This window comes from Chenopodium album, chromosome 9 (genome assembly GCF_948465745.1).
Source record: "Chenopodium album chromosome 9, dcCheAlbu1.1, whole genome shotgun sequence".
NCBI lineage: Eukaryota > Viridiplantae > Streptophyta > Magnoliopsida > Caryophyllales > Amaranthaceae > Chenopodium > Chenopodium album.
The window spans coordinates 33309-59625 of record NC_137842.1 but is presented as its reverse complement, the minus strand read 5'-3'; the positions used below and the strand labels follow the sequence as shown (position 1 = coordinate 59625).

Below are 26317 nucleotides of genomic sequence, written 5' to 3'. Positions count from 1 at the left end.
AAAAACAAAATTCATTTACCCCTTAAAATTGAGTTCCCATATCAAAATCTTGATTTTGCAACCCCATAACTTTAAGGTCATAAAAAATTTTAGGGAGTCATTCACAAAAGCTTCTTAAATTTCATGATATAACCCTCCTTCACGAAATTCAAGGGTTTAGGGTTTAGATTTCAGGGTTCAAATTATAAAGATTCATGCTCCGTTAAGAGTTAACCTCACCCACCCCAAAATGGAGTTGAGAGGTAGAAGAATGAGGGAATCCTCGAGTCTTTGAGGTTGGATGGGGAATCATTATTGAGGAGAATGAGGGAATCCTCGAGCCTTTGAGGTTGGATGGGGAATCATTATTGGGGAACTCCAAAATGAAAGGTGGGAAAACGAAATGCCAAAATAAAAAGCTAGCTACAAATGACCTTTCCTTAAGTGTTTACTCCGAACCAAACTCTTTAGAAAATGATTAGAATAGTGTTTACTAGTTCTTTGTTCTGAAAAACTAAAAGGACCCATTTTACATAATCGGATAATCCTAACTTATTTCTAGCTAATGATTCGACTCGCCATAAACAACCCCAACTTCTTTTTTTTTTTTTGACACAACAACCCCAACTTGAATATACTATATTACTTTATCATTATATTACAACTATTACAATTTTACATAATGGTATACAGTAACAACTTAGCATGTATTGGCATAGAAATATGTGCAAGTGTATAACCATATCATTTTATGAAGTGTGTCAGCAGATGATTCATATATATACATGTAAAAAAAACTCAAGCTTAGCTCTCGGAGAATCTTCTCAAAGGATAATCAACTATTTCAGCCGTGTCTTCAAAGCTTTTACAGGCAACTGTCAACATTGTTAGAGAAATGCTGCCCAGCTACAAAATCTAAAAAATGTAATCAATAATAGAGCGCTATGAATTTACATCAATGTTTTATGTCCAGATCATATCATAATGTTCACAGGGTATAAAGACATTCAAAGCGGAAATTCTTTCTGAAGGACATCAATATTACGAGAATCACATGCTTCCAACATGTCATTTCTTGAAGCACAACTGCAATATACATGTCATATGTGAGCACTCACGAAATTCAATTTAGCAAATCAAACTTCATGACAACAGAAATACCTCAAAGAAATCCTCAGATACTGCCACGCATTATCTGCCTTTGGATTCATTGCAAGCGCACGAACATAGTAACGGATAGATTCCTCGTACATGCCCTGTCAAGAACTTAATTATAATACTATATTTTTCTGCATGGGTTCAATAGGTAAAATGCAAATCCTAATAAAATTGGGCGCTGCATGCACCAAAATATCATATCTGCTGATTAATGAGAAAGTCAAGGTTCAATGGCAGGCCTCAATTAGCATTATGCTTTTAGATCCCAATACCTAAATAGGTGAAGTAGCTAATAGTTTTAATACTATACTGCCCTGTTATTGTAAATAAATGGTAGTACTTGTATGTTCAACTCATTTGTATTATTGTAAAATACGTCCCATGCCAACGTCCACGTTAATGCAACTCCATCACCAAGTGTCCCCAAGTACGTGTTTCTCTTATTAAGTTTTCACTAACACTCACCACCTTAAACAGTTTTGAGTGGTAATAGAAATTTATGAAGAGATATACATGCTTAGAGGTGGAGGCAATACGTCCAAGGGTCATTAATAGCATGGAAAACAAGGAAGATCCGGTTACGAATAAACACGTTTAGATGTAACACAGAGGGTAGAGGCAAGGCACTCAAGACTCAACTCTATTATAATGGTCTTTTATTTACAAAAATACAACTACATTCCTCGCAAATTAGCAGAACTTCTAAGCAACAGTCTTGGTCTTTTGACCATAAGTAAAACCCCCTATCCTGTGCGAGGATAAAATAAATATGAAAAGGGAGGGATACTGCAGGAGCTCCTCGACTTGTAAATATGACTCAAAGTAGAAAAAGATCTCAAGGACAAGTTCACAATGAAAGGCAGCTGTCACTATTTCACTAATTATACACAAGAAAAACAGGAACAAGTAAAAAGTAGAGCAGAACCTGGTTGGCATAGCTGATACCCATATTTGCCCATGCACGAACGTAATTGGGCTTCAGATCTAGGGCCTGGTAGACACACAATAAATTAAGTGTGAAAATGTTACACAGAGAGAGAGAGAGAGTAGCAAAGTGAATCATTGTTATAAACAGAAAAGCAATTTTCAACCAGCACCTCATTAGTTCATAATTTCTCATTTGAAGAAGACCTAAACTCAAACAGTCAAACTCAACCCTTTCTAGCTCCTTTATTACTTTTCATGGATAGGGAATCATTTTAGGTAGTTTCACTACTTCAGATGACTAGAGGTCTAGAATTGCGAATGATATATATTGATGTTGAAAAATTCACGTACCGCATAATAAATCCTATGGATTCTGGATTTCAAAATGAAAGGCCTACAATCACCACTAAAATCCTTTTGTTCCCACTTCCTCTACCCGTAAACATGCATAGAGAAATTACGGAATTACCACACTTAAAAGACTAAACAGAAATTAGAGCTTGCAACATGAATGGTGGTAACAAAAGTGGAAGACTATCAGATTACCCATGTTACTGCTACATTTGTACAGCGACTTGCAGAAAATATTGGATAATTGTTTGATATAGATGCCAGTAAATCAAAGAGAGGGACAGCTTCTTCGGTGATATGGCAAAAAGACAGGGAGAAATATACAGGTGAATCTCTTATTCCTAAAAATTGTTGCTACAAAACATAAGACACAAACAATGATGTGGAATAAAAAGAAAGAATTTGTAGCCAAGTGGACACTTAATATTCAATGTAGGGTGTGTGAGAATTTCAAGATTACATATAGCTGAAATGAATAGTATGCTCTTGTGCATCCAGTAATTAGTGATTAATAAAACCAGGGAGTCTTAAGGATACATTTCCTCAACAATATTTCACCCATCTAGGCTGAAACACTTTCAGAGTTCCAGTAAAAAACATTAACAAACAATGTAACCATCCCGCAAATTGAATCCATGTTTGAAATGAAAAGGTTCAAAAACTTAACACTACAGCACATACAGGCCAATGTCCGCACTCTATTTATTAAACTAAGTTACTGTTATTAAGAAGGGCTTTACTTAAAAAAAAATTCTGAACACAAATCTGTATTTTTATTAGACAGCCCTTTGAATTAACGAATGCAGTAGGGAAGCAACAATCATAATTCTATTCCATAAAGACTACTTATAAATCTACTTTTGAAAACCTAGTCATCTCTTCCCAACTATGCACCCAGCCACCCATAGGCTAGCCACGCAAGTTGACAACAACAGTCATTTCCTCCCTTCATGACTCCAAAAGGTAGCAGAGCAAGTCAGCTGCCTTCAAACTATAACTTCAAGGATACAGATCATATTGCCATATTGGTCATTTGAATTTTCTAACGAAATTTCATCAAGGTACTTATGACAATAACCTAAAAAACACAAGAATTCCTAAGCTAATTTTTCATTAGTAAACAGTAAGGGTAAGGGGACTTCGAAATTCCTAAACTAACTTTGGCCAAAAAGAAAGGTATTCAGTCAAACAGATTTGCAAGAGAGAATTAATAATAAACGGATGGATCCTAAGAAATGCCCAACTAATTAAACTAGACTCCAGAAGATAGCAAAAATAAACTAGTAAATACTTCATTTTTTTAGATGCATCACTTTTGAAAGTACTCATAGGCAATATTTGGAGTAGAAAGAGATGGACAAAAATAATAAGGGTCCATGTGATATGAGAGAGATAGAGAGAATCTATTAAGTAAAAAGGAAAGTGATGCATCTAAATTGGAACTTCCATTTATAGAAACTGATGCATCTAAAAAAAACAGAGGAAGTATTACAAGTTTCAATGATCGAGATCACACAACATTACTTTCCATTTGAATGGGACATTTGACAAATATCATCAAGGTGCATAATATGTAAGAGAAAAAGGGCACCATAAATTGCAATAAGAAGCTACCTGCTGATAAGCATCTATTGCTTCTGCACTCTGAACACTATTAGCTTGTGTGGCACCCAGCTTATTCCAAAGGGAGTAGTCATGTGGTTTTAGTTTTATGGCTGTCTTAAATGAATCAATGGCTTTGTCATATTCCCTGGATAAGTTATAAAGTACACCCAATACAATATGGACATCAGCATCCTCAGGTGATATCTGAGCAGCCTCATTGAAAATCCTTGCAATCTGCAAGCCATGCGCTTCTAGATCATAAACAATGAACATAAATAACTACTAAATTTGCACATATATGGCAAGATTATGATTATTTTTTAGAGGAGAAACATCCAGAACTATTGGACCAATGAGCCCTCCACACTTCTCTTATCCTATCGAAAAGGGAAGTTAAAAAAGGAGCACTAATAACAAAAGAAATTTCAGACAAACACGTGAATTTTTTATTTTTTATTTTTTCCTACAGTTAGTCGACATCAGTTTTTAGTAACACATAACCTCTTGGATTTCCCAAAAAATGGCAATTACAAGTGCATATTATCTATCCATAAACCTCACCCCCAAGGGCCAAGGCAAAAAAAAAATGGCAGCTCTTTTTTTTTTTTTCCTTTCTGATTTTGCTTTTTATGTGGTGCTAGTGGTTTTTGTTTTTATTTTTTTTTTTAGGGTGGGGGGGGGGGGGGGGGGGGGGGGGGAGGTGGTGTACGCTGTAGGGGGTGAAAGGGAGAGCCCCTTGATCTAGTAAGCCTAAACCTGAGAACAAGCCACTTTAGGGGTTCCAATACTGATATTAGAGTTGGCAAAAGCTAACACAACACAAACTAGACTTGAAAAAGGGGTTTATTATTAAACATTTTTTACTCATTTAGTTAAACTGATAAACACGACAAGACACAACTAGTTGAATGGGTCGGATTAGTGTTGAAAATTACAAAACGAACTTGACACAAGCCAACCCGCATAAAGGGTTGAGTTAGGGTCATGTTAGACTCATTCAGCCACTTAAAGGAATATATATATACAAAAAAAAAATATCAACTTATACAACTTGTACTTTGTCCCAAGCCTTAAAGTCCAATACAATTCTTTTTAAAAAAACATGGCCTAAACCCTAAAACCCCAATACTCAGCCTTCATATATAGCATCTCTCAATCCAAGAATCAAGCCCTAATACAGGTAACACTCTCACTTGGTCATTCAATCATAGCAGTCGCCATAAAAGTCTCTTTTCAGCCTCTTAAAGACTCAAAACACTCTCTTACACTTCCTCTCTCTAAGAAAATGGAAATTAAGTTATTCTCTTTTGTTTTTCTCTTGGTTAATTTTTGTAGATTTGATTACTCGTGCTCTATACCTATCTAAGGTGATTTTTTGTTTTTTTTTTTTTTTTTGCTCTTGCATAGTTCGTTTCCTCCTTTTTTATTTTTCCAGTTTGAAGATGGGGATCGTACAAACTTTAGGAGTTTGACAAATGGAGCAACCATCCCTAAAGCACATGAAGTTTTGATAGCATCACATTTGCGTATTCAGAAGAGAATATGACAATTGTAAAGCTTGTACGAGTATTAATTTTTTTAGTAAAAGCCCGTTTTCTAAATCTCATACAGTATATTTATTCTACGAATGTGTTAACTTTTTGGCAATAGTTTGCAATTTGGAGTATAATTAGAACACAATACACCTCTATAAGCTTTAGCTAGTTATGAACACAAAAGGGTTGAAAATTCCTAACCAAAACACAACCCGATTAGCTAAACGGGTTGAAATGGGCTCAATATTGTTAAGACTCTCTCACACACACAGTTAACACAAAAAAACAACGAGGAATGATCAAATCATTGATTGAAAATATTAAATACAAGCTAGCAGCTTTAGGCTACAAAGCTCCAAATAGTGACTTAAGGTCACAACTCTCCTAATATCTTGAGGTCACAATTCTCCTAAGAATTCACTCATAATCTGCCTGCCTCCTCCTTCCTCATCTCTCTCTATTTACATACACAGTTTCAATCCCTAGGATGATTGCTTTTGTCTCATGTGCAAAAGTGAAAACTCCCTCTCTATTTATAATTAAATCTGATCACTATAAACAGAATGATACTACACTACCCATTATGGCTCTCCTTAGATGATGATGATTATTATTATTTGTCTCATGTGCAAAAGTGACAACTCCCTCTCTATTTGATCACTATAAACCGAATGATACTAGACAACTCCCTTGTTGTTGTTGTTGTTGTTGTTGTTGTTATTATTAATAATTTTGTTTTTTAAAAAAAAAAAAAAAGCAGAAAGAGCATATAGTTGTTTTTTACCTTATTTAAAGTACATGGCCCACTAAATTACACTCCTAACAACCACTCATCCTATTTTAAAGTTTATTATTTCATGTAAACCCCACCTTTCTTAATAATTGCGCTAAAGGGTGTGTTGCATCTAAAGAAAAACGGAGGAAGTATATGTTTTGTAAAGAACATCCAGCTTTACGTTCTGTAATATTATAAAGAACATGATAATATTATGTAATGAACATTATTTATATGTACCCACAATAATCTAAAGACAAAATTCAAAGAACCATTTCACAATAAGCAATGATTATTTTGTCACAAACAGAAGTACATTACCCTAACAATAAAAAAAAACATGGACATATGTTCCTTTCACTAAGTATATGTTCATTACATTCTAATAGTATGTTCTTTTCACTACAACTATTCATTACATTTTAATAGTATGTTCCATCCGTTTTTTTTTATTGAAACGTCTGTACGATGACACCTGCAAGAACCACGCATTGGGTGGGTTAGGTCTGTGTTATTGTTTTAAAAAACAGTTGTGTTCATTTTTGATTTCCTGGCTTTCCAGCGTTTTTGTGTTTAAGGGTTTCCATCCAATTTATACGTGGCAAGGGAACAAGCACAACACAATGCGACCTGTTTGCTAACTATGCTCTAACTGAAATACCATTCCCTCCGTCCCATTATAAAGTACATGTATTAATGTTACTTTGACACCCTGTTGTACATTGGGTGCCGCGTGGGAATCCTCCACAACATGACAAAAAATTCCCTTACTATTCATTTAATTTACCCAAAATAACGGCCACTTTTCAACAAAATTTGTGCCTAATTAGTTTTTATTTACTACGTATTTATTTTTTATTTTTATATTTTTTTTAATAATGATGCATTATTAAAACAAATTCGTGTCTTTCCACCATCAAGACCCTTATCTCTGTCTCTCTCTCTCCAAATCTTCATATACAATTAAACCCACCTCCACCACGATGGATAAACCCATTGTCGCTTCCATCACCGTGCCATTCCCGTCACCAGTCCAGCATCTGTAATACATCACAGTTTCCGTAGGAGGTGAGTCGTGATGGTGGCGGAGAGATTTAAACCGTCATCGGATTTCAAGTGAAAGTGAAGGTAAAACCCAAATTAGAAGAGAGATGACTAGACTCAACGGTAGCAGCAGTAGATCTCGTCAGCGAGTTTCCATTGAGGAGGTAGGTCAACAAGTGGCTAGAGTGATGGAATTCTGATAGAGGAGCGATGTAAATTTATTGAACCATTTGTAGATATGTCAAACGTTGACCCGACCAGAGATACCAACCCGAACCCGATTATTAACCGTCTGAACCCGAAAAAATGGTAACCCGAACCCGATCTGACCCGACCTAAAACCAACCCTAGACCCGAGTATTTGAGACCCGAACCCGAACATGAACCGACTTGGAGATAAACCGACCGAAATATAACCCGTAAATTATTGACCTGAACCAAACCCGACCTGAACTGAAATTGACCCGAACCCGTTTTAACTCGTATAAACCCGAATTTATCCCAACCTGTTACTAACCCGACCTGAATTCAACACGACCTGTTCCTAACCCGACCCGTTACTAACCCGACTCAAAATTCAACCCGATTTATTACAAACCCACCCGAAAACAACACGACTTGTTATTGACCCGACCCAAAATCAACTCGACTTATTATTTTATACATCTTTATTATTATAGACATTGACTAGCTAAATAAAGATATATGCTTTATATATTGTAATCCACTAGTAAAGTCAAAACTTCGTAAGGCTAAACTACTCTATGTTAATATCGAAAGTATTTTGTCTTTACTTGAACCGAACCCGCAAATTATTGACTTGAACCGAATCCAACTTGAACCCAAGAATGACCCAACTTGGAAATGATCCGACCTGAATATAACCCGCAAATTATTGACTTGAACCGAATCCAACTTAAACCCGAGAATGACCCGACCTGATTATAACTCGCAAATTATTGACCTGAATCGAACCCGAAAATGACCCTACGCGTTTTAACTCGTGAAAACCCGAATTTAACACGACTTTTTATTCACCCGACCCGAATGTAACCCAACGACCTATTATTAACCCGACCTAAACCCGACCCAAACCCAATAAGATGTATGACCCGACGTGACCCGACTCAAGCATGACCCGACCCGAACCCGACCCGCATAGGTTACGACATTAACCCGAATTGACCTGACTCGAGTTGACCCGACCCACACTTACCCAACCCAAACCCAACCCGTTTACCCGAATTGACAGCTCTAACCATTTGCACAAGACATTATAAAATTTCTATTATAACGAAACAAATTATGAGAAAAATAGGAATTTGATGAAGTTAAGGCGGGGGGTGTAATCCCCCATATTTTTAAATATATTATAAATGAAATTATATATTATTTATAATATTTATTTGTATTTTTCCGGAATTTAATTTCAAAAGTTTCAATTTTTAATTTTGGGTCGAAAATTATTTTGGTACAAATTTTTATACATACCTTCATTCTATAATTCATGTTCAAACAAACAAAGTCAAACTCATCTTATTTACTTAATTGGCCCATTAATTTTATGAGGCCCAATCTTACTACTTACCCTACAACTCTCTCTCCTATAAATAGGTTAGTAACTTCTCTTCTCTTTATTTTATTTCTTTATTTTTTTCCCTTATTTTTTCTTTCCTTTTCTTTTCCCTTTTTCTTTTCTTTTTCTTTCTTTCTTTTCTTTCTTCACGTGAGCATAGCTCACTGCTTCCCCTGCTGCCGCCTGCTGCCCACCACCGCTGGTCGCCGGTCACCGCCGACGACCCACCAAGCAGCCCACCTTGGCTGCCCCTTTTTCCTCCTCTTATTTTTGTTCTACTATCTTGTTTATTATTAAATTGTTTTGGGTTTTGATTTTGTAGTATAAAGATTATATTTTTAGTATCAAAATCATGTTTTTGATGTTTTAAACTAATAATTTCAGATTTTAATTATGTTATAAATTTTCAGATTTTATGAATTATAAACCAAGGGTTTTAATTTATTGAAATTGGGATTTTAGGGTTCTTATGATCAATTAATTTTGGCCTTTTGTTCCTATTGTATTTCTATTGATTAATTAAGCATAAAAACATGTTTTTAAGGAAGTTTTAAGAACTTTTAATCTAATTTATATTGCTGGAAATTTGGTTAAGTATTAATTTGTGATTATTGGTTGTTTTAAGTGATTAAAAGTGGCACAAAGGATTATTTATACGAGATACGTAAATGTCTACTTCGTTATAAGTAGTATCATGTTTAGGTACCAAAAGGAAAGAACTTAGTTTCATGATTAGGGAACACTTGGATGGAAATTGTTTGGTTACACATTGATTTAATTCATGTGCTTATGTTTATGAGATATGTTTTGGTGAATTGATTATGTTTGTATGGGATTATGGATGCAAACATGTTGAATTATATTGGATTAATTGTTTGTATGGAATGTTGATAAAAACATATTTTTATTGGATTGGTTTGTTAACCACATTTGGATTATTAAAGGTTTGAAATTGAATGGTTTAAGTGGAATTAATTTATTAATTATTCCACAAGGTTGTTATTTATTTTATTACTCAATCATGACTTGTTAGTATGTTGAGTAAAGGTGGATTAAGCCGAAATGGCTAGGTGGGTTGACTATGTTCAACAATTTTGAATAATTTGGAAGTTTAATGGAATTAAAGGTCAACTTGTGATGTGATCACCATTGTCCTAAATAAGATTAAAAGTAAATTGATGTATGATTTTTATGTATGGTCTATTGGATTGAGTCGGCTATTAATTAAAATTGTAATCACGTAAATTGAAACATGGATGAGCAATAAAACTCTAGAAAGCGTGCACTTGTAGAGTATTGACAATTATGGGTTGGGGTACACGGTGGTAGCCCGTGGCTTTCCGAGGCTTGTTTGATCAACATGTCCTCTTCTCTTTTGGTATTTACATTTTATTTTATAATGAAAGTTAGATTGGATCCTAGACTAACTTTGTGAGAATGAAGTCGCGCCCATTCTTGCATCGCGCTAAACTTTTATTTTAAATGGTCATTTGGGACCAAAATGATTTGGTGGATTGGACAACCTCGTCTATTGCTTACTCCAAACTAAATTAATTAAATCAAATATAAAGAGTCGAGTGTTTATAATTGGTTAGAAAGTATGTTGAGTCAATTGAATTGTTTAAGTGTGGAGTCTTGATTAATGAATTCAAGTTGTACGTTTATTTACTTTAATTAGTTGAGCATGTCAGGTTTTGTGCGTTGTAGCTTGTATGTACTCAGCTTTGCTGATTGCGTGCTTTTGTGTGTTTTCTTTTGGTCATGGCCTTCGCCTTTCAATGACCCTATGATGATCCAATTATTACACTTGTATTATTGGGGAGCAGTATTGCACAGGTTAGCTTGATGATGTGAAGTTCGGTGATTTGACATACGCATTGTCAAGGGATTGGTGTGATTGAGAGTATTCGTTCTTTGTGTTGAACTTATTTGTGTTTTACTACTTTAATTATGTTTTGGGACTTTGATTATTGGTTTGGTTTTAAATAAGGGATTTATGGTTCCAATTTGTAAGCTTTGACTTATTGGTTTTCTAAATTATATTATTTTAAGATTTAAGTTGGATTTCCGCTGTAATACTTTGATAAAGCCTTAACGTTTTAACACGTGGCGGTAACATGCCAATGGTTCTCCTCTATTTTTATTTAAAGTAAGTGGTTTGGAAAAGGGAGAATTATTGGGGTGTTACAGGGGGGGAAGTTAAAGAAATTAAGGGAGAAAATAGATAGAAACACAATTAGGATTTCTGAAATTGGGGGAGAGTGACAAAAAGTCAGAAAGAAAGAAAAACAAGTAATGCTGATTTATTTTGAAAAGAAAGGGTAAAAGGTGTGCATGTACCAAAATATATTAATTAAATAAATGTAAGGGAATCTTGCAACTCCCTCTAAAACCCTTAAATATTGTGAAACATGAGAAACCTCGGTGATGAGCCAAACAAGTAACAACTCAATAAGCAAAGATTTGAGATGAGGTCACTTACATCAGCATAATAAAGATTATCAGGCAGCTCTTCAGGTGAAAGTGTCCCATATTTTGAGTGATTGCGAAGCCACTGGTACAGATATTTCAGTGCAGCAGATTGCTCCAATTCTGAAGTTTACACATATTTCAATTAGTCCTATAAAAACTAATTTAAATAAAAACAGAAATAAGGGAAATAGGTTTTTTTTTTTTTTTTTTTTTTTTTTATCCCAATTAATTTAATTAACTGGCAAGTTTTACTTAAATACAGTACATTATAATTTCTACATTCATCTGCTACAAGTTCACAACTCTGCTTGTGGAAACAAATTTCCACAACAAAGTAACCATAAACGGGTATCCAATTTGTAGAAAGAAAAACACTTAACAGTTTAAAGGTTCCCAAATTCCAAAAAAAAAAAAAAAAAACAACCATCAAACCTTTACCCACCTAGCAAGTTCTGATGGTAAAATAATGTAAGAGGAAGAGCAAGAAGATTAGCATTAGATTTACCATTTGTATGACTCACTCCAAGAGCAAGAAGAACTTCTAGGTTTGTGGGGTCAACTTCTTGAGCCCTCATCATCGATGCTATAGCCTGCAAGCTCATAAAAAGACAGTGCTCAGAAGATTCAACTAACATAAAAATCGCCAGTTCAAGAGACAATCTCTTAAAAATTGCAACATATTCCAATCAAACATACCATAGCTCATCTGCTAACTTAAAAGGGTCCCCCAAATATCTAAGCATTTGTCATCATATTGGAACAATTTGAATCTCATATAACAATAATAAAGGCATCATGTTCTTAAAGTTATCCAACATTCAGTAAATTCATTTAATTTCTAATATCATGGAATGATGAGTCAAAATGTAGAAGAATAACAAAGTATTCATCCCAGCATGGATCCAGCCCCACACTCTTACCAAGAAGATGTACCAAAAAATTGCCATCAGAGTTATACAATGGGTAGCACTGACCTGTTGATCATCATCGTTTTCTGCATGAGCTATTCCTAATAACCTCCAGCCTTCAGCATTGCCAGGATTCTTCAAGACTTCAGCCTCTAAAGCAAGCACAGATTCACTTAATAGCCCCTTTCTAAACAGCTCTTGCCCTTCTTTTAGAGGATCAGGGTGACCAACATAGGGGTTCATGTCAGAAAATACATAGACACCCTTTGAGGAATCTGAATTATGCTTGGCAACAGACTGTTCATTGAGATACCTGCACTTTATACAGAAACAAGGCCAATTAGCTCTTATATGCATATGTGTTATCCAAAAAAGTCAATTCATCAGCTCCCATTTGTTTGTTTATTAAGTACGGTATGTAAACAAATTTAATTTCCACAGTCAGCTACACTTACTCATCATAAGCACTAGCCCAGCTGTCCATAATATCCTCACCAACTGCACCTTCAGTTTGATGCTCAAATTCTCCTACCCAGTCTTGGACGTTTAACTTGGAGAACTCATCTACCCACTTGTCATCCCCCAACAATTCCTTTTCTCTTGCGCTAGTAAATTCATTAACCCATTTGTCTTCACCACGAGGGAGCTGAATTTTTATTTTTTATTATTACACAGAAAAATCAGAGATGAGACAAAGAAATCCAACCAGATATGGGGAAGATGTAATAAACTGCTACTACAGAGAATGATAGTCCTCCCAGATATGGGAAAGATGTGATCACAAAAACAACAAAGCCTTAGTCCCACAATGATTTGGGGTCGGCTAACATGAATCGTCATAAGGAACCGTACAATATAAAAAGGATCATAACAAGATATTCAGTTGAAATAGTTTGGAAAAAGATGAGTAAAGTGAGAAAAACAAGAGCATTCAAGAAATATAAAGGGAGTTTAAAAAGAGAACTAAAATAAAAATTCAAGAAAGTTTTAAAGAGGTGGTTAAAACGTTTAGAGTAAAAAACATAACGGTTTGAAAAGAGAATACTAATTACAGTTTCATAAAACACTAATGGGGTAAAATAATAAAAGAGAATACTAAGATAAATTTAAAAAGGCATCTATAAACTTTCTTGAAAATGTGATCATATATAACAAAATATACACTAGAAAAGGGTTAAAAAGAAAGTCCAAAGTTAAAACTTCAAATTAATAAGTTCAATTAAAAAAAGAAGACACATAATAGATAAAACCAATACTTTTCAATGAAAAAAAACTCCCTTCGTAGTCAAATATCTAACATAACTCTTTAGAATTGGAACCTAAAATCAATGAGGGTTAATCCACTTCAATTACAACAACCTTTCAATTGTGGCTCAACTATCTATTTTTAATTTTCTTAGAAATTTTTAATGATGCTACCTAGCGAGTTAACATTCTATTTTTGGATCGCTTGAGCACTAGCTGCCAATGGCCAAAACAAACATTAAAAAAATAAAAATCAGTTACTAGTTAAATTGGACATGCATATTCTATTGTTAATTCTCATGCAGAATCATAGGAACTAATCACTATTAAGTACTCATTGTTTATATATCATTGACAAAGCCTCTGAACAAGCTAGTCAACATTATTTTGGTATAATTGTGTTTTTATTGCACCTAACCAATGTATAAAAAAGCTCTAAGGCGCGCTAAAGCGATAAGGGTTATGCAGCGCCTAGGCGCGCCTTGCCTCTTTGAAGTGAGGCGCACTTAAAAAAAATTGGCAGAAAATTGATTCAAAAGCGCCTCCTGTGCGCCTAATTGAAAACGCATTGCCCAGGCCAAAAAAAGCGCTTACCCCCTACCGCCTTGCGCCTTAGCGCCTAAGGCGCGCTTTTTCAAACCTAACAAGCATTTGTTGTAAATAATTGGTTGAGGTGGCTTTACTACCAAATACTGAACTTGGTGCAAGCTTGATGAACTAGGTGCAAGCTTTTTTAAAACTAGTTATTGTGTTCATTCACTTCATTGTCTATGTGCAACTTGATGAATTAGGTGTAAGTTTAGATCATTGCACATAGACCCTAATCAATTAGAACTAGGTGCATCTTGATTAATTAAGAGTAAGCTTTCTAAAACTAGGTGCAGTTTGATGAACTGCTATTGACCTTATTGTCTATTTGTCTATGTGCAGCATGATTAATTAGGTGTAAGCTTTCTAAAACTAGGTGCAGTTTGATGAACTAGTTATTGTACTCATTGTCTATATGCAGCTTGATTAATTAGGTGTAAACTTTCTAAAACAAAGTGTAATAGATGAACTAGTTATTGTACTCATAGTCTATGAGCAGCTTGATAAATTAGGAGTAAGCTTTCTAAAACTAGTTGCAGCTCGATGAACTAGTTATTGTACTCATTGTCTATGTGCACCTTGATTAATTAGGCGTAAGCTTTCTAAGACTAGGTGCAGCTTGATGAACTAGATATTGTACTCATTGCCAATGTGCAGCGTGATGAACTGGGTGTAAGCTTACACCAAGTTCATCAAGTCTATATGGAGCTTGATAAACTACATGTAAGCTTTACTCACCTGATTAATTGAATTCAAGTACATGAACTCGGATTCAGATGTCCGCATATTCCGATGGACATGGACTAGAAATCAACCTAATCGGACTTGGAGTTGGATCCGATTCTAGGGTTTGACATCCTTTGTATAGAACTTGGATCCTAAGGGTCTAATCCAAGTCCGATACATTACAGCAAGAAAGTGATCGCAAAACAATTTAAATTATGTAACGAAATAACTTTAGCAACTTTACGAATTCAAACAATACTGTCTTAGTTATTCATACATCCATATCATAAAATAACATAATATCTTGTTTAATAATCAAGAGTTGCTAAAAAACATTGGGTATTATTCTTCATATACACAAAACCCTACAAGGATAATGAACAATATTACTCAAAGGATACAACACACAAGTGATCTAAAATACATAAAGATTTGAAGATAATCTTAAATTAATTAAATGAAGCTCGTCAATGCTTAAATTATTTGGCCACACACTAGTTGCTTTATGATATCTTGAGGTCATGAGCTTTTTTGTCCATTACCCTTTTTTTGTTTACGGTGTCTTTCTCATCTAATTTACAATTACTTAGTTTAGAATATAACTAGAAAAGTTACTTATTTTCCAGATATTATAAAGTTAGGATTCAAGCATAAAGCACAACTGAACAACATGTCTAAAATTTCAGACGCTGCAAACTTGCCTCTTTAGAAAACTGGTCAGCCCATGAAAGACCCCCATCATGATGTTGTTGGTATTCTGCTCCCCAGTCCCCAGACGCAGATATTGAACTCTCCTTGACTTGATTTCCTTCAACAAAAAGTTCACCACGACTCATCTTTGATACGAATTGAAGAAATCTTGAGTTCTACAAATTGCAATGTTAACCAGAAATTAAGACTATGCGATGCAAACCGATCTCAGAACAAGAATGAACACAAAAGGCAGGATCAAACATTAGATAGACATTGTATGAAAAAAAAAAAAAAAACCTAAGAGCTAGTATTTTCTGACTGACAAATAGGTCCACTACAATACAATACTGCATATAAAGAGGATTTAAGTAGGAACTGGAAGAAAGTAGCAAAGATAATTCCCAACTCTCGCAGCCTAGCAGAAATTGAGGGTTTCTTTTTATTCGTGATTAACAAAATGCACAAAGTCAATGTTATGTGTTTGGTTCAATTCCCTAAGCCTATAGCAGCAAAAGCTCATGAAAAGAAAATTATCCATTCATTCAATTCTAATGCAAAATATTATATGGTGTTATGTAGTCAAAAATAAAAACACTGATTCCTACTAGATTATAATAATAACAAAATCTAATCAAAGCATATCATAGTGGAATAAAAACGAGCTCACAAAATGTACCCATTACAATCTTGATTAGTTAATTTGTAAAATAACCCAACCCCCCTCCATTTTTATTTTAAGTGTTACACTTTGAATAGCACATAGTTATAGGTAATTTAATTGACTTTAATATAACAAGACATAAGTGGGGGTAATTGAGGTATCAAAAGAAATAACAAGAAAAAGATAGTGGAAGTAATAGTTGAGTATAAGTAAGAGACGTGAGAGGAGAGAAATAATTTTTTAAATATTTAAAAATAAACACAGTAGTAGGTGTGTGGGGACCATGAGAAGAAAGAAATAATATTAAAATGTATTAGTTTGCCAAAAAAAAGAAGTGTTAACACTTAAAAAAAAGGCTGCATTAAGAAATTGTAACACTTGAAAAACATGGAGGGAGTATTATGTTTTGCTTCCCCAACACCCTCCCCCCCAAAAAAATGTACGAAGTACACCCTCTCCCCAAAAAATGTTACTTAATATTGAAAAGAAAATGATACTCAATTATAGATTGAAGTAACCCAAGGATAACACTCAAACCTGAAACTTGGGATCGTTGTTTTGGGCTAATGTGTGTGCAAGAATACGGGTTTGCTCCATTCCAGCTAGCCTTGACATATGTTGATTTGATTGATTTAGAGATACAGCCTGAGCTTGATCCTATAAAAAGGAGAGAGGCATCAGTTATTGACAAATTGAACAGATCAACTTCATAGATCACTACTACATTTATTGAGAAAGAGTAAAATATTCTTCAGATAATCAAAATTCTTGCTGGCAAAATTTGTAATTTAGTATCAAACTAGTTATTGACCCAGGCGATGCCCCGGATCATTATAAATCCATAGGTTTGATCAAATTAATTTAAAAGAGTTAATGTTGAACAATATTACAATAATTAAATGAATATATAATTAGAGATTATACATATGAAGAGTTTTCAATAAAATTAAACACTAATATATAGCATTAAAGTTAGGCCAATGAAAAGTTTTTGTAAAAGAGACTAAACATCAATACAATTCAATATGGTGAGAGCAGAGGGGTGACACATAGGGTGATATATAGGCATGTAGTGCACATGTGGCATATGGATGACACATGTCATTAGCATGTTGTCCCCATGAGTTTTAATAATATTATTATATAGATGGACGCAAAATAAGGTAGGAAATAGCAAACTGGTAACACATTAAGAATGTGCACTCCTTACATGCTCAAACTCTGAGGCCCAACCATTAGGACCGTGTTCCTGCTCAAATAAATTGGCCCAACCATTTGGATTGAAAAGTTCCGGCTTGTTCTGCCTATATTCGGCAACCCAGCCATCAGCAACAGGAGCACGAACCCCTTGTGACTCATTCCAGTACTCTTCCAGCTCCCTTACCCTACCAGGCAGAGGTCCCTTTAATTGAATATCATTGTCAATATCCAGAGAACATAGTAATGCATCCACCTGAGAAAAAATATATAAAAAATAGTTAAAATGGCCAACATTCCAAATGTTCAGCATTGTTTGCATTCAAGTCAAAACTACAGAAAAAATCATTCTGCCTCTAGCAAATCAAAATGACCCCTAAAAACTACTCCTTCCGTCACTTTTCTATGGTTACACTTTGACCTTCACGGTCTCCAACGCACATCTTTGACCTTCACGGTCTCCAATGCACATCTTTGACCGTGTATATATTCAATTTTGCTCCAGTTAAAGAGGCGAATAATTTTTATCAATGTTACTAAGCGATGAGAGAGAAAATAGAACCAACTACTTCATAGTAAGGTAGACTTATAATAACCATAATATTTACAGCTCATAAAAGAAATAGGTAACTAAATAAATGACGACAAACCTGTGCATTAATGTATTCCTCACTCTTGTCGGCAAAAAAATGTCGAGCCATTATGCTGCTGCGATTACGAATACATTGTTTTTCCCCTTTGGTCAACCCCAACATAGGTAGTGCAGTGGGACGAAAAGGTGCACCAAAACGGCTACTATCAACAAAGGAATGCAGAAAACCTGACAATATTTTTTGTGGTGGTCCTACATAGTTCAGCAATCAGTCAGCTAGCTTGATTATGAACACACCTAAACACAATTCTCAAAGAACCAATGTAAAGAAACTACCTCAAAAATGTTTATAACAATTGCAAACACATTTTCTTAAGTTTCTTGAGAGGAATTTCTTGCCAAATTTCTCTGTTGACAGTATATAGAAGACTAAAGGTCCTCCTAAAGAAAATCCCTATATTTTTCCAAGGCATCATCAAGCAAATGATAAGAGTCCAAAAGTGCATAGATTTCTTTACACTTGTACAATGTCTATGGGGTGTTTTACGGCTCATTTTATGTTATATTTATTTGCAGTTCCAAACCTTCTATATGTGTTTTTGTGGGTGTTTTGAACCTTTATTGGTGTTGCACAAGTTTTCAAACTAGATCATTAGGAGTTTGCAAGGTTCTAATTGATAAATTGCCACACCTCCTTGGATTCTTCAAGCCCAAGGCACTTTATAATCATCTGAATTAGAGGATTTTGCAGCTAGAAAAATAGGATTTCGGAAGAACGTCTTGTTTCCTTTAATTTTTCTAAAGTTGGAGCCTTGAAGGGGAATTGAAATCCCCCCAACACTATCTTTAAAGATTAATTCTAAGCCCTTTTCAATCCTTACAAACCAATGTGGAATTAAGGATGGACTTGTAAATCACATTTGCATCTTGACAATTGTACTTTTCAACTATTCAACATATATTTGTTCTTTTAGCAATAGTCTTGTTATTTTATGTTTTAACATATATTAATGCATAGTGCATGAATTGCTTGATACAATCAACATTATCATCACATCTTGTTAAACCTATATACCTAATGTCTGATACTACTCAATGACTTATGAAAGCAGCAAGGAGTTCTAATCATATTTTACCTCTTACATTGATTGCAATTGTCGTCTTTAGTAATCTTTGCTTATCATGTGATTTTAGTATGTTAGTCGGACAAAACAAACGATGTCCATGTCATTCTAACGATAATTGAAAATGTATGAGGTGGTTCAACTAGTAAGGGTTGTCAATCTATCTAATGACCAATTCTATGAGTCAAAGATTTGGTTGAAGCATGGTGGATTTCTATTACTCTATTATTAGCCAAGTATGTCATGTATCATGTCTTTGTTAGTTTCCAAAAAAAACTCTTAGTCATGCTCCCCACCCCCTAACTCCCTTCCATTTTTTAGAACATTATATCCTGGCTAAAAATGCTCCTAAGAAAAGTGTAATAGACCGGCTTTAGGGGGGGTCAGCCACAACTTATACGGGTCTACGCTAGAAGAGTCAAACACGGGTATCAACAACACAAACCATAAAGAGCAAGGGACAAAATCAATTAAGAAGAGGAGAAGGAAAGAAAACAGCCTTAGTCCTAGGATGTTTATTAATGTTTTTCTATATTAGCTAAGTTTCACATGTTAAGCCTTAAGGTCATCCTTGACCATCTTAGTATAAGTAGTATGGGTAGTGTTAGTGGAAACGCGGGCAGAAATTAGTGAGGAAAATTTGGAGAGTTGCAACCTCAAGTTGCTAGGAGATTTGTAGCCTCAAGCTACTACTTTGTATCCTTTCCATTAATTAGTTCAATGAAAATTCAGTCCTTCTCTTACTAAGGAGTATTATCGAGAGAATCAGCCTTAGTCTATAACAAAAAGAAGTCTTATTCTTACCAGACACTTTATCTTATAAGTGAAGGCAGAATATTGTTAACTCTTGTGTCCTTCACCTCTTTTTCTATTGCTTTTATAGATACCTTTGTGTGGGAAGAATTGGCTGCAACCATGTTCTGCCAAAGATAATTTATGGCTTGAAGCCTTGAACAAATAGATGAAGAAAGGTTTAACCACTAGGATATGGTGGGTTAGAACCCCACCCCCTCCCAAAATAAATATATAAATAAATAAAAAGGCTGGTATTTCTTCCTTTTTTTTTTTTTGAAGAAAATGGTCAGTGCTATTATTCAATTAACAAAGAGTCCATTACAACACAAGGATTAATCTCCAAAGGAGAGTGATTAATCCACACTTGTTCCTCACCGAAGGGCACTAATCTAGTGAGATGGTGTGCTAGTATTTCATTTGACTATCAATATGTCCCCTTAAAAATGAAACCAATACATTTCTTTGGTATCTTAAGAGCTGAAGTTCCCTATTTTTTCAGGCTACTGTAATGCACCAATGCTATGAATAAATTTTAGTTTCTTAGAAATACTATGGTGGTCGGAATTGGATACAGATAGTGAATACAAGAGCGAACATGGAAAATTCTAATTTCAAAGGTACAAAGACAAGTTCATGAAGTTTCCTAATTTATAATATGGGTGTGGGACACAGCAAAATTTTAGGAAAAAAAAATCTGTAAATTTCTCCAATTATAGCAGTACAGGAAACAATACTACTCCATGTAACTTATCAAAGGAAAAATAAAAAGAAAAGAAAAAAAAGAAAAAAAAAAAGAAAAGAAAAGGAAAAAGTATAAGATGTGGTTCAGAAAATTAAATAGCAATTTATCATAAAATAATGAAGTATTCACACACAGGAATGCAAAAGTGAGCCAAACAATTGAAAATTCAAAATACTATTTCATGCCCGCATGAGACCTCCGCTCCACATTCGATTAATGGAGGAGAGCAAAAAGCTCAAAATAAGAAAAGAAACAACCCCTATTACGCGTAACTTCTGCCCCCTATTTAATTAATTTGGAAGAGAAAAGCTCAAGAGAAGAAAAGAAACAAATGCCCATTAACAATATAAAAATAGAATAATTATACTCAACAGACAACAGCCAACCCCATAAAAATCTAGCAGCAGTTGCCCAAGAAATTGACCTTGCTCATAAAAGGCAAATGTTTTGCCCTTACCTTCAATTTGCACATCTAAAATTGACCCTATGAACCCTAAACATTTTTTATATCTCATTATCTTGTCGCCCTTTCAATGAGCATGTTACAGTAGAAATGCTTGATAGGTATAAGAATAGGATTCAGTGTCCGCACTGGTCAGGTTGTGTCAACAAGTGTACAGTAGAGCAATCTAGTCGATAAAGTGCTGCATAATTTTTTTTTTTTTCTCTTGATATGAGATAAAGCAATTCATAGTATTATAGGTTCTGCTTAGTTCTCAGTATGTGACAAGGATTCAATGTGTGGTCAGGTATCAACAAGGGTATGGTAGGGCAAAGTGACAATTCCAACACTTTGAATTGACCACATCAACCATCACCAGCAGGGCAAAGTTTCCATAGAATTCCCAATATTTTAAAGGTTGGTTATCAATTGTCATCAAAATATTTTAAAGCACGAAGTTAAGGTTTAGCCGGTCCAATTGGTCAAATATCGGACCGGACCGTTAAAAATTAGTTCCAGACCGGAACCCGAACCTTTTGATTTCGGTCTAGTCTCCAGTCCGGGTTTGGACCGGTGTACAGCCCTAATTGAGCATCCCCTTCGTTCTTATAATTGGCACTTAATTGCTCTTCCTCTAATCATGTGGCATCCTGTTTATTCTCCAAATCTTGTTAAACATGTCTGTTAGCTAATCAACCTTTCCAAACATCTTCAAACCTCAAAAAGGATACCATTTGTGCCAACTTCTTTCTTTAGTTCATTCTCTTCAATGCCTTCTAAGCCAACAAAAAAAAAAAAAAACGAAAACATAAAAATTATTATTCAAGATCACCTTATTTCAAGGAAAGATAACATAGGCTTAAGGGGGGCATCAAGTAACTCATCTAACAAGCTACCCACCAGCTGGCTAATACATTGTTCAAGGAAGAAACCTTCACTTTAAATAACCTTAGAAAGGATACCATGACAAATTTTTGGGTTTTTTTGGCAATATTACACAACACGGCAGAACACTGAGTGCCTGACTGTATTGCACGCTGCACCTGTTGTTCCTGCATCTGGCTGCTGGTAGTGTATTCTCGCTGTAAAGCATGGATGTTCAAGAAACACACTTTTCATTGCTGCCCTCTTGCTTAATTCATGTCACCTCAAACCAGTGTATGAAAAGGTGTGCCTAGGGAGCATCTAGGCGCTAGAGCTCTGGGGTAGAGCGTTTACTATGTGAGACGAACCAGGGTTACATCTTAGTTGCACATCAGTCAATTTTTTTATTTAAGTAGCACCTCATTTCAATGAGGCGATCCAACACGCACCTAGGCACAACAGGATTCCTTTCGCTTTAGTGTGCCATGAGCATGTTTATAGACTGCCTATAACATTGTCCTCTGTTTTGTTTCACGTCCTAACACCTGATCCAAGCTTCCTAATTTTCTTATAATCAACTTATCAAGCAATCCAAATGAGGGAAGTGGTGAACCTCACCCTATGACTATGAACACCCAATCACAAGAACTCTAACAAAAGGCCTTGTTTCCATGTTAGGATAACAAAACATATCCAATTATTGTAAACTCTTGTTTCTAAGGGAGTGAGTGCATGTAAGAATTGAGTGGATTAAGCAAGAGAGATGTAGTAAGGAGATGCGTGAGTGTAAGAATAAAAGGTGGATATAGTAGGAGAGAGTGAGTGAGAAGGTTTAAGTTTTTTTTTTTTTTTTTTTTTTTTGAGAGGAAGAAGGTTTAAGTATTTGGTATAATGTGTTTGCCTAAAATAGAATAAAGTGAAATAGGTACCACAAAAAAATAATACGTTAATTTAAAAAATGAAAAAGAAGAAGAAAAACAATAATGGAAAGTCCATAAATAATAAACAGAGAGTAGAACAATGCAAATTGGTAACATAACAAAAGCAAAGGCATACCATATGCATATGAAGAGATATTCGACAGGAACACTAAACAAAGGTAACACCTACTTCCAAATCCACCTTGAGAGCAAGTCCATCCAAAAACCAAAGATAATAATAAGAATAACAAATGATGTAAAGCATTATAATTACCATCCCAAGATTGTTGAGTTTGAGTAGCAAATCCTTCATTATAGATGTGCCGTGATTCAAGAAAATTTGATTCCCTCTCAGGTTGTATATCATCCCAAGCTTCCGTAAATCCACTATGACTAGCGGAACGATAGTTGTGAAGAAAGCCCACGTCCTAACAGAATGAAATCCATCAGTGCGTAACATAATTGCACTATGTATCACCATCATACACTATCATTAATTACTAAGCCAAAAGCTACACACCTGGCCAGCTGAGTGTTGGTTAAAATGATATTCTGACTCTGAACCAGGAAGAGCTGTCAACTGCTCATCAGAATTCGAGTAAAATTGATTGCTGGAACCTGAGGAAGTTGAAGTAGGGATCTCCTTCAACCTTTCCTGTTTCACAATATATATAACAATCAGAATAAGGGAATTTTATTCATGAGATTCAAGCATCACAGTTGTACATAATGCTATGAAAACTCAAAAGTGCAATTTAATCGGCATATGTAATGTTCCAAAACGTGTCATTCACTCACCCAACACAATACATGCATTTCCCATTCATTTATTTCTAAAGTTCACTATCGCAGCAAGTGTAAAGACTAATCTGCTCTACAGTTTATATCAGTTTGATGCCAAGATAACACAAAATATAGACGAAATGATAAGAAAAGCTGAGTGGGTGAAGAATCAAAGGGTGATGTCAGACTCCGATGGTAAAATATATGGAATTAATCAGGCATACATTAATTAAGTTGTAGATAACAAGTGAAAGCTATAGCGCAGGCAATAGAAATCATTGCAATAATAATAAAATAATACTCGTACAACAGAAGGGTAGCAGAATTAAGGGAAAGATTTAGGGGAAAACAAAAGACCTGTGTTTTGGAGGATGAGCCAATAAGGGCGTTGGCCAGAGAACCCAGAGGATTAGAAGAGGAGGATGAGCCGGAATCGTTACAAGAAGCACCACCTGTAACCAAATCCCGCATCGCCATGATAAGACCAGATTTAGCTGGTGAAGATGATTTACCCTCTCTCTCCAATCTCCAACCACCCTCTCGCCTTCCTCTTCACCGCTCGTACGGTCCTCTCTCTGACTCGCTAATTCTAACTTGTGTGAAATTGGATTGCCAATGTTGATAAATTGCATTTACCTGACTTTGAGTATAAAGTTGTGAAGAACACATCTACGAAATTCAATCATCATAAAATTACCATAATAATTCACTCAATTCACATAGAATCATAGATTTGTTCACAAACTCACCAAAAAATTCACATATTCCAATGTCGGCGTTTTCAGATCTAGGTTTTTTAGGAATTCTAGCAACAAATCAATTACTATAATCATTCATAATTTACTCACCAGTTACATAAAAGAATTCGATTTTCACAATCAAGAACCATAAATTTTATTATACAGAATATTAAATTAACGATGAAGCGAAATTAAAATCGGTAAAATTAAAAAAATCTTACCTTGAAATCTACTTCAATGGAATATAGAAAGCTCAGAAGCCGCTTCAATGGAGTCGTGAAAGCTCAAAAGTCGCTCCAACGGAGTAGAGAAAGCTCGGAGGCAATGTTGATAATTATGATAATTGAAGAACTCCGTGTCTCCGTGACCTTCCCTTTATTAATTATTACTTCATTATTTTTTTTTTAAGGGAATTTTCATTTGATACAATTGTATTTTGGGTCCTAATCTCTTTCTTTGGATTTTCTTTGGATCTCTTTGGATCTTATCTTTAAAATATTACTACCTCTATTTCATATTATTTGCATAAAGTAAAGAGGAAAAATGTCTAATCATTGCAAATAATATGAAACGGAGGAAATATAATTTTTCAAAGAAAATAAAATAATGTATTTTGGGTAATTCTATAAGAAAAACTAAGTTAACCCCTGGCGATGCACGGTTTTATAATAAGAATTGAATTATAAACTTTTAACACATATTGAAAGAAAATAACTACTTGCTCCATTTTTCTAATTAATTTTTGATTAAATATGAATATACAATTCCCAAAAGTGCATAATTTATATATTTAATTACGAGTTTTCAATTAAATTATATTATTAACTATTTTTTTTTTTTTTGAATGGTATTAACTATTATTAACAACTCATAAATAACTAAATAACATAATATGTGTAGTAAGATTAAAAGGCAAATGCTAACGAACTCCCCCGGGGCGTTGGATAAGCTAGCTAAAGTAGTAAGATTAAAGTAAAAATTAACATTAATTACACCGATCATCGCGTGATTTTGTCACGCTTTCCCTCATTAATACCACTTTAGGTAATATTTTAAATGCTTATCCAACACCCCGGGGCCGTTCGTTAGCAAGATCCATTTAAAAATTCACATGGAAATTAATTTTCAAAACAATGTTAAATAGGGTAGCTTATAAAGGAAAATAAATATGACATCATCCTTGCATTTTGGAAGGAAAAAATTAAATAAGAAAGTGACACGTAGGCAGTGATGACATCAGCGGTTGTTATTTTAGTATATATATATAGATATAGATAGAAGATAGATAGATTGTCCAGAATCTCAATTTTTGCTCCGTCCGCTAAAAATAACTTCAATTTTTCCTTTTCTATCTTGTACTCAATTTGTATTTGATTATTTTCATTATGTTAAAAAAAAATTCTATTTTTATTGATATTGTTTTGCATTTTTCAATTATGATGTCATAAAAATTGCTCAATTAATGTTTTAAAAACATGTTTAAGCCCTAGCCTTAAGGTTCAAGTTTGAGGTCGAAATTAGCTAAAAATAAACGCATAAAAATGTCTCGAATTACATGCAAGAAATTTGTCTCGATTTGCGAATTTCAAGTTGTTTTGATTTTAAAAAATTGTCTGGTTAAAGTGTTGGGGATCATTATAAGATCATACTAGGTTTTAACAATAATTTTTTGGCTTATATTGTGTAATATAGATAATTTAAGCAAAATTTGATAAGTTAATAATGAGTGGAAACCTCATTTTCATATAATATGTATAAAGTATACGGAGTCAGTGGCGGATCTTGAAAAAAATTCTTTAGGGGGCCGATCACAACTAAATGTATGCGATACATATAAATACAAGTATGCAAATCTATATCTATATCTATACTTTA

The 26317-nt window shown here is 34.6% G+C and overlaps 1 protein-coding gene across 3 annotated transcripts; it reads right to left on the bottom strand.

Annotated features, from left to right (window-relative positions):
* Positions 1–689: 689 nt before the first annotated feature.
* LOC145558150 (peroxisome biogenesis protein 5-like) lies at positions 690–24853 on the bottom strand. Of its 3 annotated transcripts, none has more exons than XM_081619288.1 (16): positions 24664–24853; positions 24060–24371; positions 23440–23574; positions 23194–23347; positions 18091–18284; positions 17454–17696; positions 16781–16900; positions 15591–15755; positions 12786–12976; positions 12397–12643; positions 11928–12012; positions 11433–11542; positions 4030–4254; positions 2063–2128; positions 1141–1235; positions 690–1065 (listed from the first exon to the last, which is right to left on the bottom strand). In XM_081619288.1, the coding sequence occupies exons 2-16, from the start codon at positions 24177–24179 to the stop codon at positions 987–989; spliced, it is 2229 nt and encodes a 742-aa protein (XP_081475414.1). In that variant the 5' UTR covers positions 24180–24371; positions 24664–24853; the 3' UTR covers positions 690–986. The 3 variants fall into 3 exon arrangements, with proteins under 3 accessions (XP_081475414.1, XP_081475413.1, XP_081475412.1); XM_081619287.1 differs by having other exon boundaries at positions 24060–24342; XM_081619286.1 differs by having other exon boundaries at positions 24060–24338.
* Positions 24854–26317: the final 1464 nt, after the last annotated feature.